We start from the raw sequence: 16,231 nt of genomic DNA on the forward strand, positions 1-16,231 counted from the left end.
AATAAATAAGATCATCACCCTATATATTTCTGATAATAGAAGAAGACTTAAGTGATCTCTAGAATTTTTTCTCTGCTCTGCCTACTGACCTCCCTTGCTGTCATTCAGTTGTGTCCCACTCTTCATGACCCCATTTTGGGGTTTAAGATACTGGATTCATTTTCCTTCTTCAGCTCATTTTACAGATGAGGCAATGAAGGCAAACAGGATTAAGTGACTTGCCCAGGGTCACATAGCTGGTGTCTGAGGCTGGTTTTGAACCCATGAAGAAGAATCTTCCTGATTCCAAGTCCTGCAATCCAGCTGCCCTACTGACCTCCCTAGCTTCCTTTAATAAAATCCCAACTACAATCCTTTCTTTTACTGGAAGCCTTCCCAACCCCTCTTAATTCTAGTGCATTCTTTCTTTTAATTATCTCCTATTTATCCTGTATGTAGCTTGCTTTGTATATTCTTGTTTGCTTGTCATCTCCCCCATTAGATTTTAAGGTCTTTGAGGGTGGGGACTGGTTTGGGGCTCTATTTGTTTTTTTCCAGTGCTTAGCATAGTGCCTGGCACATAGTAGGTGCTTAATAAATGTTTATTGATTGATTTGATAGTCTGAAATCACATCTGGTTCCTGGCAGGTGAATGAGGTGAGTTGGATACTCATTTAATTCACAGTTTAGCACATTAAGGTTTAATAATTATGGTTTAATTCAGGGGTTGGGAACCTGTGGCCTCGAGGCCACATGTGGCCCTCAGGTTCTCAGGCGACGCCCTTTGACTCAATCCAAACTTCACAGAACAAAGCCTTTCCAAAAGTATTGTAAGGCTTAATTATTATTATTAAACTTTAAATTTCAATATTAAGAAATATGACGTAGGATTCCTCTAAAAGCCAAAGACAGAGACAGAGAATTCCTTCAACTGCCCCAGAGGCCGAAGACAGAAAGACATGACAGGATGATGGTTCTGATTTCACTGCGATCCCGGACCACCCCCTCCTTTCCTCTCCTCCTTCTTGGCCAAGGTGTAGGGCCACTCTAGATCAGGGAGCCTTCTGGCACCCTGAGGGAGGGGGAGGGAGGCCACCCAGGGCTTGTCCTCGGGGCATCATGGGAATTGTAGTTGGTTGTGGAAGCCTCGGCCACTCTCCCATTCCTCCCGCTTCTCGCAACCTCGATCTCAGCCCGAGCCCTCATTGCCACGCGCAACAAGGACGGCTGCCTACTACTTCAAGGGCTCTAAGAAACTGTCTCACTGACAGAAATCTCCTGAGACCCCTAGGCTCTGGGGGTGGTCAAGAGAAACGAAAAGGAAAAGTATTCAAAGACACAGGGAAGGTTGGGAACGGGGTAGGAGAGGAGCGAGTTTGAAAACGGGGGAAAGAGGGGAAAGGGGGAAAATGGTTGAAAGGGTTGAAAAGGTTGTGGAGAAACACACAACTCTACGCGTGCGCGGAAATTGGGTTTTTTTTTGCCCGGAAGTACGTTTCCTAAGCCGTAATACGTGACGAGGCTCCTCCCCCGTGAGTTTGTCCCCGCCCTCCCCGTTCCTCTAAGCGATTCGGTTCCTGGTTGGTGCTTCCTGGTCGCAGCTGCGGCAGTGAGTATGTGACGGACCCGGTCCGCCTCCGAAGGGGTCTTGGCTCGGGGATGTGCACGTGCTCCGTCCTCACCCTCCCGCCCCTCCGCTGTCCCCGGCCATCCGTCAGTCACCGCTCGGCTCCCCGGCCGTCCCCTCCCCCACGGCCCGGCCCGCGCCTGGCCCACGGCGGCGACGGTCACCACGCAGCCTCCTCTCGGGGACCGAGCTCTCCCGGAGCTCCGAGGGAGCGAGGCGGGGCGTGGGCGTGGGCTCTGGCACCTCCCCCCACCCCGCCCCCACCTCCGGGGTGTTGTGTGTTGGGGTGTCTGAGTCCCGAGCGCCCTAGGGGGCTTCCCGCTAGGCCTCCCTTGGGTCGGGCTGCAGGAGGAGGGGGCTCCTGCGGTGACCCCAACCCAGAGCCGGCTCGGGGCGGCAATCGGGATGGTTGTAGGGACAGTGGTCACTTCCAGAACTTAAGAGCCTCTGTCCTTTGCGCCGGGATCCCAAGCCAGGCTGTGCGTTTTCCCAGACACTAGTTGCATTCCTCGAGTTGAAACAGACTTAAGGGTGAAAGGTGTTAGAGACCAAGGGCAATTAACCATCTCATGCTATAGCGATGGTGATGGAAAATTTCCAGGGGATAGCTATTTCTCCACCACTGTAATTAAAAAAAAAAAAAAGAGATCTTGAATCTTCATTTGGTACCACCCTTTTCCACCCTCAAGAAGTGCTTTATCTTTCCCCGGTAAAACTACCTGATGCATTGGGAACGCTTTGGTATTGTTCTTATCAGTATTTGATATTTGGGGAATGGAAGAGGGTCAAGTGAAAGAATGATACACTAATCGAATAATTTGGTTTTTTTGGAGGAGTACGGGAGGTCATGGTGAGTGAAGGATTTAGAGTAGGAAAAGGATTGCCTAGTAACCCTGAAGAGATGAAAGGAAGTGGTGGGTACATTTCTAAAAGGAGTATGTCTTTGAAAAATCCAAGCTTTTCAAAGGCAGTTGGGATATTGAACTAGCCAAGCGAAATTTGTTCACCCTCAAACCCTTGTTTTTTCATCTTTCTCCTTTTTGTGGTCACTGTATTAACACTTGTTTGGGTTTTCCACCCCGCCAGGAATTTTAAAATCTAAATAGTATTATAATGTTAGAGAAATTTTTTTGTGGTTTGAGATTTGCTGTCATGCTGACAGTAGTTCAGTGTATATCACAAATTTTAGGGTGAAAAGAAGCCACAGGACTTCTCTGTAGTCACCTTTTTAAAAAATAAATTTGCAAGCAGTTTAAATCTGGGCCCTTTGCTTCCTAGGTGGATGTGCTTTGATCTGAAAGGTCCATATAATCAATAAGGGTACACGTGGAGAGACAGTTGTGTAAAATTTGTTTCCATGGGAAAATAGAACAGTAGCTCTGTGAGGGTAGCTTGCTTCTTAGACTTGTAATGGAAAACAAGCAGAGAATACATCATTGGATAAAATTTTAGAGCTGAAAGTGACCTTAGAGATTATTAATTAAAACCTATGTAAGCCTATGTAAGTTAGGTTGTATAGTTGGTTTTTTTTTTGGTAGTTCAAGTTGCAGGTAATGAATATATACTACTTTTTATTGGATAGGGTCTTTTCTATTTTATTGTCCTAGACATATGTTGCTTTGTAGAACTTGAGAACTTGTTGGGCATTTTCATTGTGCCCAGAGTCTTTGCTGTTAAGCAGTATTCTCAGTTTCCTTAGGCAGTTAAGGCCTCTTTGCTTTCAAAATACTTGTACTACCAAGACTAGTTACTCAGAATCCTGTAATAATTTTTTGTCATAGAGTCCTTCTAGTACCTAAGCATCTGAGGACACTAAAATGGAATGTCCATAAATAGAGGTTTTAAAAAAAACCAAACCTATTAATTTTGGCTATAGATTTTTCCTCTTAATTAAGAATTACTATACCATCGCAGTCCCTCATACTTTTCATCTTCAGGAAAATGAGGTACCTGTAAGGTCATTTTGGGTGTTTAAATCAATGTGATTTTGTAGCTTGACAAATAGGAAATGAAAGAAAGGCTTATTTTATGCTCTACAAAAGGACCCCTCTGTTTACTTAGGAAAGTATTGGGAATTCTTCACATTTATCAGGAAGAGTCTAGAGCAAATGATAAACATTTTACATACTTTCTTGTAAAGTTTTTCTTAAAGCAAATTAAATACATTTGAATTTAATTAGAGTTGTAACTCAAAAAAAGCCTCAGGCAAATCTCTGAGCAGGCATACATAAACTAAACAGATTGCAAGTTCTGGTGAGCACAGCTTTCAAGTATGGAAGGTACAAAATCCTCTTAATCAAAGGCCACAGGGGCCCGAATGCTAAATTTATTTTCCAGTGTTTCAGTAACAGGCTCAGATAGGAGGTTTAGCAGATCTTATTATGTGTCTGTAGTTCACTTTTGGCATAATACATGGGTGTGCCTATGGGTATATTCTTAATCCTTTCCCTTTAGGAGTATTCCAAGAGGAATTCAAAATTTTAAGTTTGTAATTTAGGTATTTAATTTTTTTCTTTGTTACATGGTCTTATGGATCCCATGTGAACTTTAGATAAAGTTTTTGATTTTTAAAAAGATTAAGTTTCCTATTAGAGAAGAATGAAAAAGGTTTACTTTTATATTTGTAGCATTTTAAGGTGCACAAATTCCACAGAGGCTAGCATTTCAATGTGAACTGATAAAAGTTATGAAAATTATAATTCAGGTAGTCATGGTCAAGATGTAATAGCATAGAGAAATGAGAGACCTATTATAAAAGTATTACAAGTACATTCTAAACTTACAGTGAGAAAAGTCTAAGTTGGTTTGTTTCTTTGGGGGAAAAAAACCATCAGAATGTAAAATCTTCCTGAGATTTTAAGTAAAGAATCTGGAGACTAAGTATATCACTTCTTTCCCTAATAGTGTTTAAATTTTGGTTATGTTGATTAAATGGCAGAAATGGATAGCTCATACTACATCTCATTTGTAACTCAATAGATTTTTGCATAGCACAGTGGAAAAGAGAAAGGAACAAACATTTATTAAGCACCTACTATGTGCTGTGCACTGTGCTGAGTATTTTACAAATATTATGTAATTTGATCCTCCCAGTAACCCTGGGAGGTAGGTGTTATTATTATCCCCGTTTTACACTTGGGGAAACTGAGGCAAATAGAGGTTAAGTGACTTGCCCAGAGTCATACAATTATTCCATGTCTAAGGCCAGATTTAAACTCAGTCAGTCAATATTTATTAAGCATCCATTTATTAAGCACCCGTGTGCTAAGACTGGGGAAACAGAGGCAAAAGATAATTCCTGTCCTCAAGGAATTTACAATCTCTTTTTTTTAACCATTTTTTCATTTAATGGTTTTTAAATTTTTTTTCCAATTACATGTAAAGATAGTTTTCAACATTCATTTTTGTAAGATTTTGAGTTCCAAATTTTTGTTCATGTGCGATCATGTTAAACATATTTCCACATTAGTCGTGTTGTGAAAGAAGAATCAGAAAGGAAAAAACCACGAGAAAGGAAAAACAAAAAACAATGTGAAAATAATATACTTCGATCTGCATTCAGACTCCATAGTTCTTTCTCTTCATGTGAATAGCATTTTCCATCATGAGTCTTTTTGAATTGTCTTAGATCCTTTTATTGGTGAGAAGAGTTTAGTCTATCAAAGTTGGTCACTGCACAGTGTTACTGTACTGTGTACAATGTTCTCCTAGTTCTGCTCACTTCACTCAGCATCAGTTCATGTAAGTCTTAAGGAGCTTACAATCTAATGGGGAAGACAACATGCAAATAAATATAAATAGTAAATAATTAACAGAGAGAATGCACTAGTGTAAGAGGGGTTGGGAAAAAAGATGTAAAAGATGGAATTTTATTTTATTTTTTGGTTGGGCAGTGGGGTTTAAGTGACTTGCCCGGGGTCACACAGCTAGTAAGTGTTATGTGTCTGCGGCTGGATTTGAACTCAGGTCCTCCTAAATCCAGGGCTGGTGCTCTATCCACTGTGCCACTTAGCTGCCTCTAAAAGATGGAATTTTAGTTGGAACTTAAAGAGAGCCAGGGAGATCAGTAGGTAAAGGTTAGGAGAAGCAGCATTCAAGGCATGAGGGACAGTTAGAGAAAATGCCCAGAGGCAAGAATGGGCTGTCTTGTTTGTTGAATAGCCTGGAAACCAGTGTTATTGGATCAAAGAGTACATGGCAGAAAGTAAAGGTAAGAAGACTGAAAAGGTAGGAGGAGATTAGGTTATTAAGGGCCAAACAGAGGATTTTATATTTGATCCTGGAAGCAATAGGGAACCAATGGAATTTATTGAGGTGAGTAACTTTTTTGAGTGATATGGTAGGACCTGTGCATAAGAAAAATCACTTTGGTGGCTGAATGGAGAAAGGATTGGAGTGGGGAGAGAACTGAGTCAGGCAGACCCACAAGCAGGCAATTGTAATAATCAAGAAATGCAGTGATAAGGGTCTGCACTAGAATGGTAGCATTCTCAAAGTAGAGAAGGGGGCATATGGGGAGATGTTACAAAGACGAAATCGACAGATTGGATATGGGGGGCAAGATACAGTGAGGAGTCTAGAACAATTCCTGGGTTGCAGCCTTGAGGGACTGGGAGGATATTCTGATAATGGTAATTCCCTATAATAGGAAAGGTAGAGAAGGTGGGGAGGGGTTAAGGAAAAACATAATTTTGGACATGTCTAGTAGAAGGTGTCTACTGGACATCCAGTTTGAGGTGTCTGAAAGGCAGATGGAGATGTGAGATTGGAGGTTAACAGAGGAGTTGGAGCAGAATAGATAGATTTGAGAATCTTCAGAATAGAGATTAAGTCTTTTAAGACAGTGGGAGCTGATGAAATCATTAAGTGAAGTAGTGTAAAGTAAAAAGAGAAGAAGGCCCAGAATGGGAATGCCTGTGGTTGAAGGGCATGATCTGGATGAGGGTCTAGGAAAAGAGACTGAGAAAAAGTAGTCAGTAGTTGGGAGATGATGCTGTCCTGAAAACCTAGAGAGAAGAGAATATCAAGGAGAGATCAGCAATGTCAAAGGCTGCAGAGAGGTCAAAGAAAATGGAGATTGAGAAAGGCCATTGGATTTGGCTGCTAAGAGATCATTGGTAACTTTGGAGAGAGCAGTTCAGCAGAATGATATGGTTGGAAGCCAGATTTTAAGGGGTTAAGAAGAATGAAAGGAGAGAAAGTGGAGGTACGTATTGTGGACTGCCTGAGTTTAGCTACAATGGATAGAAGAGATATAGGATGATAGTGAGGATAGAATGATCAAGTGAGGGTTTTTTTCAGGATGAGGGAGACATAGATGTGTTTGTAGGCCATATGAAATGAGCCAGCAGACAGGGAGAGATTGGAGGAGACAGGATGGAATGGGATCACATGTGTAGGTAGAGAAGTTAGCCTTGGTAAGGAGTAGGACCACTTTGTCATATGAGACAGGGATGAAAGAAGAGATGGCAGAAGACATTTATATGATAGGAGATGTGGAAGAGAGGAGAAAAGGGAATTCATGGTGAATGGCCTCAATTTTAGGAACTTGGGTGTTACCAACTTCAGGTCCAGTGCTTTATCCATTGCACCATCTAGGAACTGGGGGTCAGAAAAAAGTAGGTTCTGGCACTGCTCTGTCCTTACTGATGTGTGGCCTGTGTCCTTCTCTGCCCTGTTTTCCTTGTCTATAAAATTAGGAAATTGAACTACATGGTCTTGGAGATCCCTTCTAGCACTAAAATGATGTGTTTTTTATTCCCCCAGAGGTGTCACTTGAATTAGCATTTCAAATGAAGATTTTTGCCCTGAGTTTTTTATTTTTAGAGGACCAAAGGGATACTTTTCCTAATGTCTCCATATTTTGGATGGTAGTTATTTATTATAGGTAGATATATTTCTCAGGGCTGAAAATCAAATATCTGTTAATTTCCAGAGCAGGAAGGTATAGTTAGTGGATTCTTTTCATTTCTGTTTTCTAAGCTAAGCATTTGAGGTCTGCTTTAATTATAAATCTTTAGTAAGCTAACTAGTATTTCACAAATATTTTTGAGCATCATAGCAAGAAATCCAGACTTTTCAGTATATTCATTGGATGTCCTTAAGCAGATAATTAAATTTTCAAGTAAGAGTACGTAGAAAAACAAATTTTATAACTATTATTCCCTCCTAGGGGCACTATTAGATTTTTTTATCTAGACCCTACTGTTTTTTTTTTTAAAGACCGTATTTTTCTTTGACATATTCTGAAAGGCTATTCCAACCATGTGAGGAGGGAGATTGTCCCAGGCCTGGGGGATAGACGGTGCAAAAATATCAAGTCAGAAGATGGAGAGTGTGAGGATCATCAAGGAGGCCAGTATTCCTGTGGAATACATAGAGGGGAGCAGAGTATAAAAAAGACTAGAAAGGTAGGAAAGGGTCAAGTTGTGAAGAGCCGTATATGCTAAACGTAAGACTTTCTATTTGGTCTTAGAGTTGATAGGAAGTTGCTGGGGTTAATTGAGTAGAGAGGCTGGCAAGGTCAGACCTGCACTTTAGAAAAATAAGTTTGGCAGCTCTTTGGAGGATGGATTGGAATAGAATGAGACATGTGGAAGGGAGACCAATTGGAAGAGTATTGCAGTGGTCTGAGAGTTGGGGGATGAGGGCCTGAACTAGGGTGCTGTGTGAGGGGAGAGGAAGTGTAGGAGAGATATTGGGAAAGTAAAAATGGCAACATTTGGCAACTGATTGCATGTATGGTGTGAGGGAGTGATCAAGAATGACATCAAAGTTGCCAGCCTAGGTGAGTAGGAGGACAATCATGCCCTCAGTGATAATAGGGAAGTTTAGAGGAGGGGAAGGTTTAGGGTGAAAGATAACAAATTCTGTTTTGCATATGTTGAGATTTACATGCCTGTGGGATATCTAGTTTGAGATTGGCATGGCAGGGAGTAACGTGTAAGAAGACCAAAAAGGCAGGAGGGGGTTAGGTTATGAAGGGCTTTGAATGCCAAACATAGGACTTTATATTTGATCCTGGAGGCAATAGAGAACCAATGGAGTTTATTGACTAGGTGAGTGATTTTATTGAGTGACATGATAGGACTTGTGCTTCAGAAAAATCACATTGGTGACTGAATGGAAGATAAAATGGAGTGGGGAGAGACTTGAGGCAGGCAGACCCACAAGAAGGCTATTGCAATAATCAAGGCCTTTAATAGAGGGGTAGTAGTATCAGAGGAGAGGAGGGGGCATATGGGAGAGATGTTGCAAAGGTGAAATCAATAGGCCTTGGCAACAGTTTGGATATGAGGAGAGGGGTTGTTGAGGGATAGTGAAGAGGCAAGGATGATACCTAGATTGTGAGCCTGAGGACTGGGAGGGTAGTGTTGCCTTCTACAATAATAGAGAAGGTGGGAGATTGGGGAGACTTTAGGGAGAAAGACAATGAATTCAGTTTTGAACATTTTTAGTTGAAGATGTCTACTGGAGATCCAGTTTGAGATATTTGAAAGGCAGTGGGAAATTCGAGACTGGAGGTTAGCAGAGAGGTTGGGGCAGGATAGGTTGATTTGAGAACCATCAGCATAAAGAGCATAATTAAATCTGTGGAAGCTGATGAGATTACCAAATGAAGTAGCATAAAAGGAGAAGAGAAAAGGAGAGGGCCCAGGACAGAACCCAGTGGAACATCCGGGGTTGGAGGGCATGATCTGGATGAAGATTTCAGCAGAGGAGACTGAGAAAGAGCAGTTTGATAGGAGGAGAACCAGGAGAGAGTGGTGTCCTAAAAACCCAGAGAGAAGAGTATCAAGGAGGAGAGGTTGCTCAACACAAAGGATACTGTTGAAATATTGAAGAGTCTTGGGGTTTGGAATAGCTATTTTGGTGTGAGAATGAATTGAATTGATAGCAGAGGGAGGATTGTCTTACAGTTGAGGTTTGATAACAAACATAATCATTATGGCTTTGTGATTTCATTTTCCTTTTCCTGCATGTGAATACAGGTGAAGGAGGTGAGTAATCCAGAGTTGTGGTTTGACAAAGTGTGATCAGTGACAGGATAACTGGCAAGGGATTTAAAAGTAGAGGATAGAATAGAAGTGGTTCAGTAAGGTGTTGAAATTGGGAAGTGAGAATGTAGCCAGTGCAGGGGTAATGGCCTGGTAAAGCACTGATGGGTAGAGGGATTGCAGGTCCTGGTGGGGACAAAGAACAATATTGAGGATTATAAGCTTAGGGAAAGATGAAATGATGAAAGTTTGTGATCAGATAAAGGAATTTTGGAGTTCAAGACATGGAATTGGAATACTTGTGGGAGATGGCAGTATCAAGGCTACGAGCATCTCAATATCTAGCTGAAGTGGAATGGAGGAGTAGTTCATGGGAATTGAGTAGATTGAAGAATTTGGAAGTTAGGATATTTAAAGGATTCCCTTCCCTCATCCTGTCTCCTGTTATATGAGAGCAGGAGTAGTTGAGGAGGAGACAAAGACTATGTGGGAGATGCTGAACTGATTGCAAAAGGAGGGAGGATAACCTAGGGTTTAGTTTAAAAAAAAAAAAGAAAAGAAGGAAAAGGTGAAGGGCAAGTGTGGGAACAAAAGAGGGGTACTTTTAAGTTCTTAGTTTTTGGGTCACAGCATGATAAATACTAACAGTGGGTGCCCTGAGTCTAGTTTTGCTTCATTACAAATGTTCTTTTATTTTACTTTTGTTATTATTTTCCTCCCAACTTCCTAGGCTGGGGATCTGCTCACCAGCCATCTTGCTGGCAGACCAGAGACCATATCCTGTAGGTTTTAATCCTTTATCTCTGGAACTTCTACCCTTGGACCCCTGCCGTCCTGATTGGTATATGTCTCACCTGGTCCACTATTTCAGTCAGACCCTAACCAGGCTTCATTTAATTCCCTACTTTCTAGAAATCTACTCTAGTATTACCTTGCTTTGTCTGTATATGTATGCTTCTTTCCCAACCCCTTCATTTCTGGAATAGTTCCCCAGATGTGTATTTTTTCCCAGTACCGGAATGTAAGTTCCTTGGGGACAGGGATTGTCTCTAGTTTTGTATTTGTATTCATAGTGCTTAGCACTTAAATGCTTTTTCATCCATTCACTTTGTTCTTAAGGAGGCTGTGTGGAAAGAACACTGGTTCTGGAGAAAGAGGGGTTGAGATTCTCTCTCTGCTACCTGTGGACCTTGGACAAGTCACTTAGCTTGCCTGGGTCTCAGTTTCCCCAACTGTAAAATGAGATTGAACTGTATGGCTTCTGAGGACCCTTCCTCCCAGATCAGTGATCCAATCTTTCTAATGAGAAAAGTGGTGATCTTAATGGAGTAGTTTGAATTGCTTTGAAAGATACCCTTCCTTCTTGATGACCACTTAAAAGAAGTAATGTAATATGGTTTAATGCAAAAGAGAGCATTTAGGTTTGGAGACAGAAACCTTTGGTCCAGATCTAGGCTCTGCTTTTGTATTACTTATATGACCTTGAGTAAGTTACTCTTGAGATCTTAGTTTCGTAATTTAAATGATGGTGCTAGACTAGATATTTTCTAGGCCTCTTCCACTTGGAATTTTGTAACTCTATAAACTCCTTGTTAAACTGTGCTTCTAATGTTAAACTCCCAGTGTTGCCAGTGGATTTAAATATTTGCATGATTGTTATCTATTTATTATTGAGAATTTTAGGCATTATTGCATAAAGGTATCAGAAATGTTTATATTTACTATATCCATAATATCTCCTTTAATTTTTACAATTATTTTTGGTTGTGAAAAGCCATTAAAAAGATTAATTCCCAGGACTATCAAATTTTTCTGATTTTGCTTTTATAATAACGTGGCCATGTACTACTCAAATTTAATACCATTTTCCTGAACACTCATGTCTTTGTATGATACTGTCTTTTACAGCATTAAGGTCGCTGCTTTTCCATGATGTTTGGTGGGTATGAGAATATAGAAGCATATGAAGATGACCTTTACCGAGAGGAATCATCCAGTGAACTGAGTGTTGATAGTGAAGTGGAATTTCAACTCTATGGCCAAGTACATTACGCACAGGACCTTGGTGATATCACTAGGGAGGAAGACAGTGAAGAAAGGAGCTCTGAGGATCCTGAGTCATTGAATATTAAAAAGACAAACCAGAAGAACTTAATTGTTCTGTCAGATACTGATGTCATCCAGATATCTGATGGTTCAGAGGTCATCTCTTTGTCTGATGAAGATAGTGTCTACAGATGTAAAAGAAAGAACAGAGGAAACCAGGTACTGGAAAGTCAGTGTGATCAGCATTCTGATGAATTGTCTAGAAAGAAATGTAAGAGAGGTATTAAGAAGTCAAAACATGGAGAGAGATCTAATGTGATTCAGGAAGTTATGGTTATAGAGGATAGTTCAAATGAAGAGAAGGAGATTACAATCTCTGAAAGTGGAGAAAGTGATGTGGAGAGCTGGATGTTACTGGAATGTGAAGTAGATGACAAAGATGATAACATTCTTCTCAACCTTGTGGGCTGTGAAACCTCTGTTGATGAAGGTTAGTACCATTTTACCCATTTTGGTTAGTTATGTTAACCATCGTCTCTCATCACTGAGGAGCACCATTGCCTCTAAAGAGATTCATTTACAATAGTTGAGGCCAGTGTATTGGGTCTTGTGACTTTCACAAAAGGTGGAATCTAATAAATCTCCATTGTTAAGTTTTATTCCTTATCTTTTTATCTTTCATTGTTATTTCACATGAAGATGTCTTTTACCCATGGTTCCTCTGATGCTAGTCTGGCAAGATTTCAGAGTTTCAGAAGACTGAGACAGTTATAACTTCTTAGGTCTCCTACCATGTTGTTTAGGCACAGATTAATGTTCCATCTAGCACCAGCCCTATGTTTGACCACCTACTCTGCTGGAAGATTCCTCTACTATGTAGCTTAGGGAAGAATTAAAACATTGTTATGAGACCAAAGCTAGACAGTATAGAGTTTGGTAGTGCAGATAGTGGCCATGAATTAGTTATAGAACTGGGTGGAATATTTACCTTGAGTTTTAGGACTAGGGTAGATACTAGTGTAATGAATTTGGGTTCCTTGACTCTTAAGAGCCCTGTATTTACATTGTGAGAACCACCATTTAGCATTAAAAACTTTCCTGACGTTCTGAGAAAAGAATTGGAACATTAAATAAACTGTTGTTAAACTCTGTGGTAAGGCTGATGAATAGAAAAAATCTGAAATAGTGAGGGATACACACACACACAAACACACGCACACACATACACACACTCACACACATATATTCATACATATATGTGTGTGTGTGTGTATACATGTGTATATACATATATATTTAAACATACACATTTGGGCTTCACATTAAAAAAACTTTTTTTGAGTCACTGCTATGTGTAAGGGACTTCGGGGTACAGAAGTATAAGAAATATTCCCAGACCTCATGGAGATTATAGTTGGGAAACTCTGTGTGTGTGTGTGTGTATGAAATAAAACAATGTCAGGTACTACATGATAAGTAGTGAATAAGTGACATAAGAGTATATACTATGGAAGTTCAGAGGAGTTTGAAAACTCTCTGTGGGCTAATGTCAGATGGAACTTGAACTGTACTTTGAAAAACAAGGAGGAGTAAAATGGGCCAGAAGTGAGGGAAAGGCGTTCCAAATTAGCAGGTCTGTGTATGGCATGGTCTAGGAGCAATAACAATGAGAAGTGATTTTTTAAAGTTGGTGCAGCGTGTGTGTGTGTGTGTGTGTGTGTGTGTGTGTGTGTGTGTGTGTCCCAGCAAATAAGTATCTCTTGGCAAACTGGAGCGGAAGCACACATCAGCATCTATAGTATGTGTTTTGCTCTGCAGTTTTAAATTGAGCCCAAAGAAAGGAAAAATTTGTGTCTCAGTTAATTTAGAAAGAGATAGCTTGCCTACCTTGATCGTTAGAAAATTCAAGTCAGTTCATTGTTTATGGGTGTGACACTGACATTGGTGTTACATATGTGAAATTTAGTTTCTTTGTATTTTAAAAATTATGAATTATTAACATTTTTTCGTATTCCTTAGTTACTGAAGTAACTTGAAATATTTCAGAATTTTCAAACTTATCTGACTTTTTTTTATTAAACTAATAGCAACCACATTTCTTTATAAAAAAAAGTTCTAAGAATGTTAACTATTATAATCACTGACATTTGTAGAGTGCTTTATAGCTTTAAAAATGCTTTATCTATATTATCATATTTGGTCCTCACAGTAGTTTGTGAGGAAAAAAATGCGATTATTCGCATGTAGAGAATTGCAGCTGGAGATGGTGAGTTGCCCAAGGTCACACAGTAAGTGGCAGAGCTTGTATTTTAGCCCAGGGACAGCGTGTAGACTACTATGAATAGAGGGAAGGAAGGGGAAGTATTCACCGTTGGAGAGGATTGGAGACTTGGTTCTGGTCAGATTATGGAGGGTATTGAGTGACAAACTAAGGAGTGGACTTGTATAATCATTGAGGAACCACGGAAGTTTTTTGAGCAAGAGAATGATCAGGCATTTTAGTACTGGAGGCAGGGAGACTAATTAGGCTTTTTATCGTTTGGGCTTTAGGAAATAGAGGACAGGGTTCAGGTGGTGGTGTGAATGAAAAACTATAGGCTGATAGAAAAGATATTAGAAAGGAGCACTGTTAACTTGCTATTGTAGTTTAGAGCGAGGAACTGTAGGATTAAATAGGATAGTTTTACTTAGGAACTGTGATGTCATAGGATAGTTTTCTGTGTTGGTTAAACTCACTGAAGATGATGGTAGGAGATGGGTTAGGGAGGGGAAATAGGTGCTGAAGTCATTGAGGATAAGGAAATTTATGTGTAAGGTGATAGGTGATAGTGACAATGATCAGTTGACAGATTGTAAGTGGATAGTGTGAATTTGAGGTGAGGAAACGTGGAATAATTGTTAATTGTGATCAGTAGCACTGTGAAGTCCAGGCTGACCCTTTCTCATTAAGATAAAGAATTTTCAGTCTTCTTTTCCATTGCAAGTAGGTGGTACAGTGTGGCATAATGAACATACCGTCAGCTACCATCATTTGTGTTGATTAATTTCCTTCTTTTTTAAACTCTTCTTATAAGGGATGACTGGCTGGGTATCAAAACAGATATAACTGGAGCAAGTGGGATATAGAAAATAAGGGATAAATGTCAACAAAAATAAGAATTCTCCCTCTAAAGAATTTCCAGGGGCTCCTTCTAGGATAAAATAGAAAGCTTTGTATAGAGGGTGGTACTTGAATTACATCTTGAAGGAAAGACAAAGATTCCATGAGGTGGAGGACTAAGCCTCTATAATTACATTTTTCTAGTACTGATGTACACATAACAAGTTTTCTACAAGATTGCTTGTAGAACATTTTTCTACAAGATTTTCTGCAGTATTGCAAGCATTAGAATTGGTCAGTGCAAAGGAAGAGAAATGAGAGAGGAGCGACGTGTGAAGAATAGCAGGAAGGCCATTTTGGCTGAATTGTGGACTGTGAGAAGGGGGAAATCTGTAATGAAGCCAGAAGACAAATTGGGGTGAGGTTGTGAAGGACTTTTAAAAGCTAAATGGAGTTGAGCTTTGATCCTAGAGGCAATAGATAATCACTGGAATTTATTGAGTAGGGTAGTGATGTGGTTAGATGTGTACTTAAGGGAAAAAAAATTGTAAAGGGTGGACTGAAGTGGGTTGAATGAAGGAGACCAATTAGGAGGTCTTTGCAATAATTAGTCTTAGGCAAAAGGCGATGAAGGCTTGAACTAATGTGGTGAATGTGAATTGAGAGAAAGGGTTGAAATGAGAGAGATGTTGTGAAGGTAGAAACAATTTGTCAGCTGATTGGATTGGTGAGGGAGAGAGTGAGAAATCAAGGATGATGCCATAGTTACAGATCTGAAAGGCTGGAAGAATGATGGAACATTTGAAAGAAATGGGGGTGTTAGAGCCAACTAGGTGGCTTGATGTGGGACTGAGAGCTGAGGTTAAAGCCTTGACATATACATACAATTAAATCACATCTAATGTTTTAAAAGATCTTTGGTCTAGAGTCTTAAGTCATGTTTTACGCCTGTGGTCTTATTAATTCTTTTCTCATAATTTTTTTTTTCTGTAGTTGTATTTGTTGACATTTTCCTATTATGACTTTTTATTTAACATTTTCTTGTTTGTAATATTTCATTGGTATAGCGAATTTCTGATGATGAAACTCTTGCTATTAGTACAAATAAGCATTTGCTCTGTACTTTATAGTCTTAAACAGTAGATGGATTATTGAGAAGTTTAGAGCAGAAAGGGATCTTAGAGCTTACTAGTGATTAGGAATACCTCTTGATTAGTATGCTGTAGAATCAAAGCTATCTCAGGTGCTTTGAACTGTGGTAATGTATGGCAGTGTTAAACTTGTGTTGTCTGTTCTATCCCTGCTCTCTCTGAACCTGTCCATTTAACCCACAGAGCCCTAATTAAATCTAGATGGCTCCAAAATTTGCAACCGAAGATACATATACATGTCTTATCTCTCCATAAGCTCCATAGGAGCAGGGACCATGTCTGTTTCTTCTTGTCACTTAGCACAGTATCTTGAATTAGGGGCTCAGTAGCT

General features: G+C 40.0%; 1 protein-coding gene across 4 annotated transcripts in view; it reads left to right on the forward strand.

The window, feature by feature from the left end:
• Window positions 1-1,492: 1,492 nt before the first annotated feature.
• Window positions 1,493-16,231, forward strand: part of ZCCHC7 (zinc finger CCHC-type containing 7) — a 282,022-nt gene continuing 267,283 nt past the window's right edge. For 3 of the 4 annotated variants that reach the window (XM_021004481.2, XM_078153038.1, XM_078153039.1), the window contains exons 1-2: window positions 1,493-1,588; window positions 11,512-12,139. In XM_021004481.2, coding sequence (XP_020860140.1) covers window positions 11,533-12,139 — 607 coding nt within the window. In that variant the 5' untranslated portion in view covers window positions 1,493-1,588; window positions 11,512-11,532. Of the gene's footprint in view, window positions 1,593-11,511; window positions 12,140-16,231 lie in introns of all 4 variants that reach the window. The other variant, XM_021004482.2, reaches the window with a different exon arrangement.

The sequence above is a fragment of the Phascolarctos cinereus genome, unplaced genomic scaffold (genome assembly GCF_003287225.1).
Source record: "Phascolarctos cinereus isolate Bilbo 61053 unplaced genomic scaffold, phaCin_HiC Scaffold_4;HRSCAF=312, whole genome shotgun sequence".
NCBI classification, from domain to species: domain Eukaryota; kingdom Metazoa; phylum Chordata; class Mammalia; order Diprotodontia; family Phascolarctidae; genus Phascolarctos; species Phascolarctos cinereus.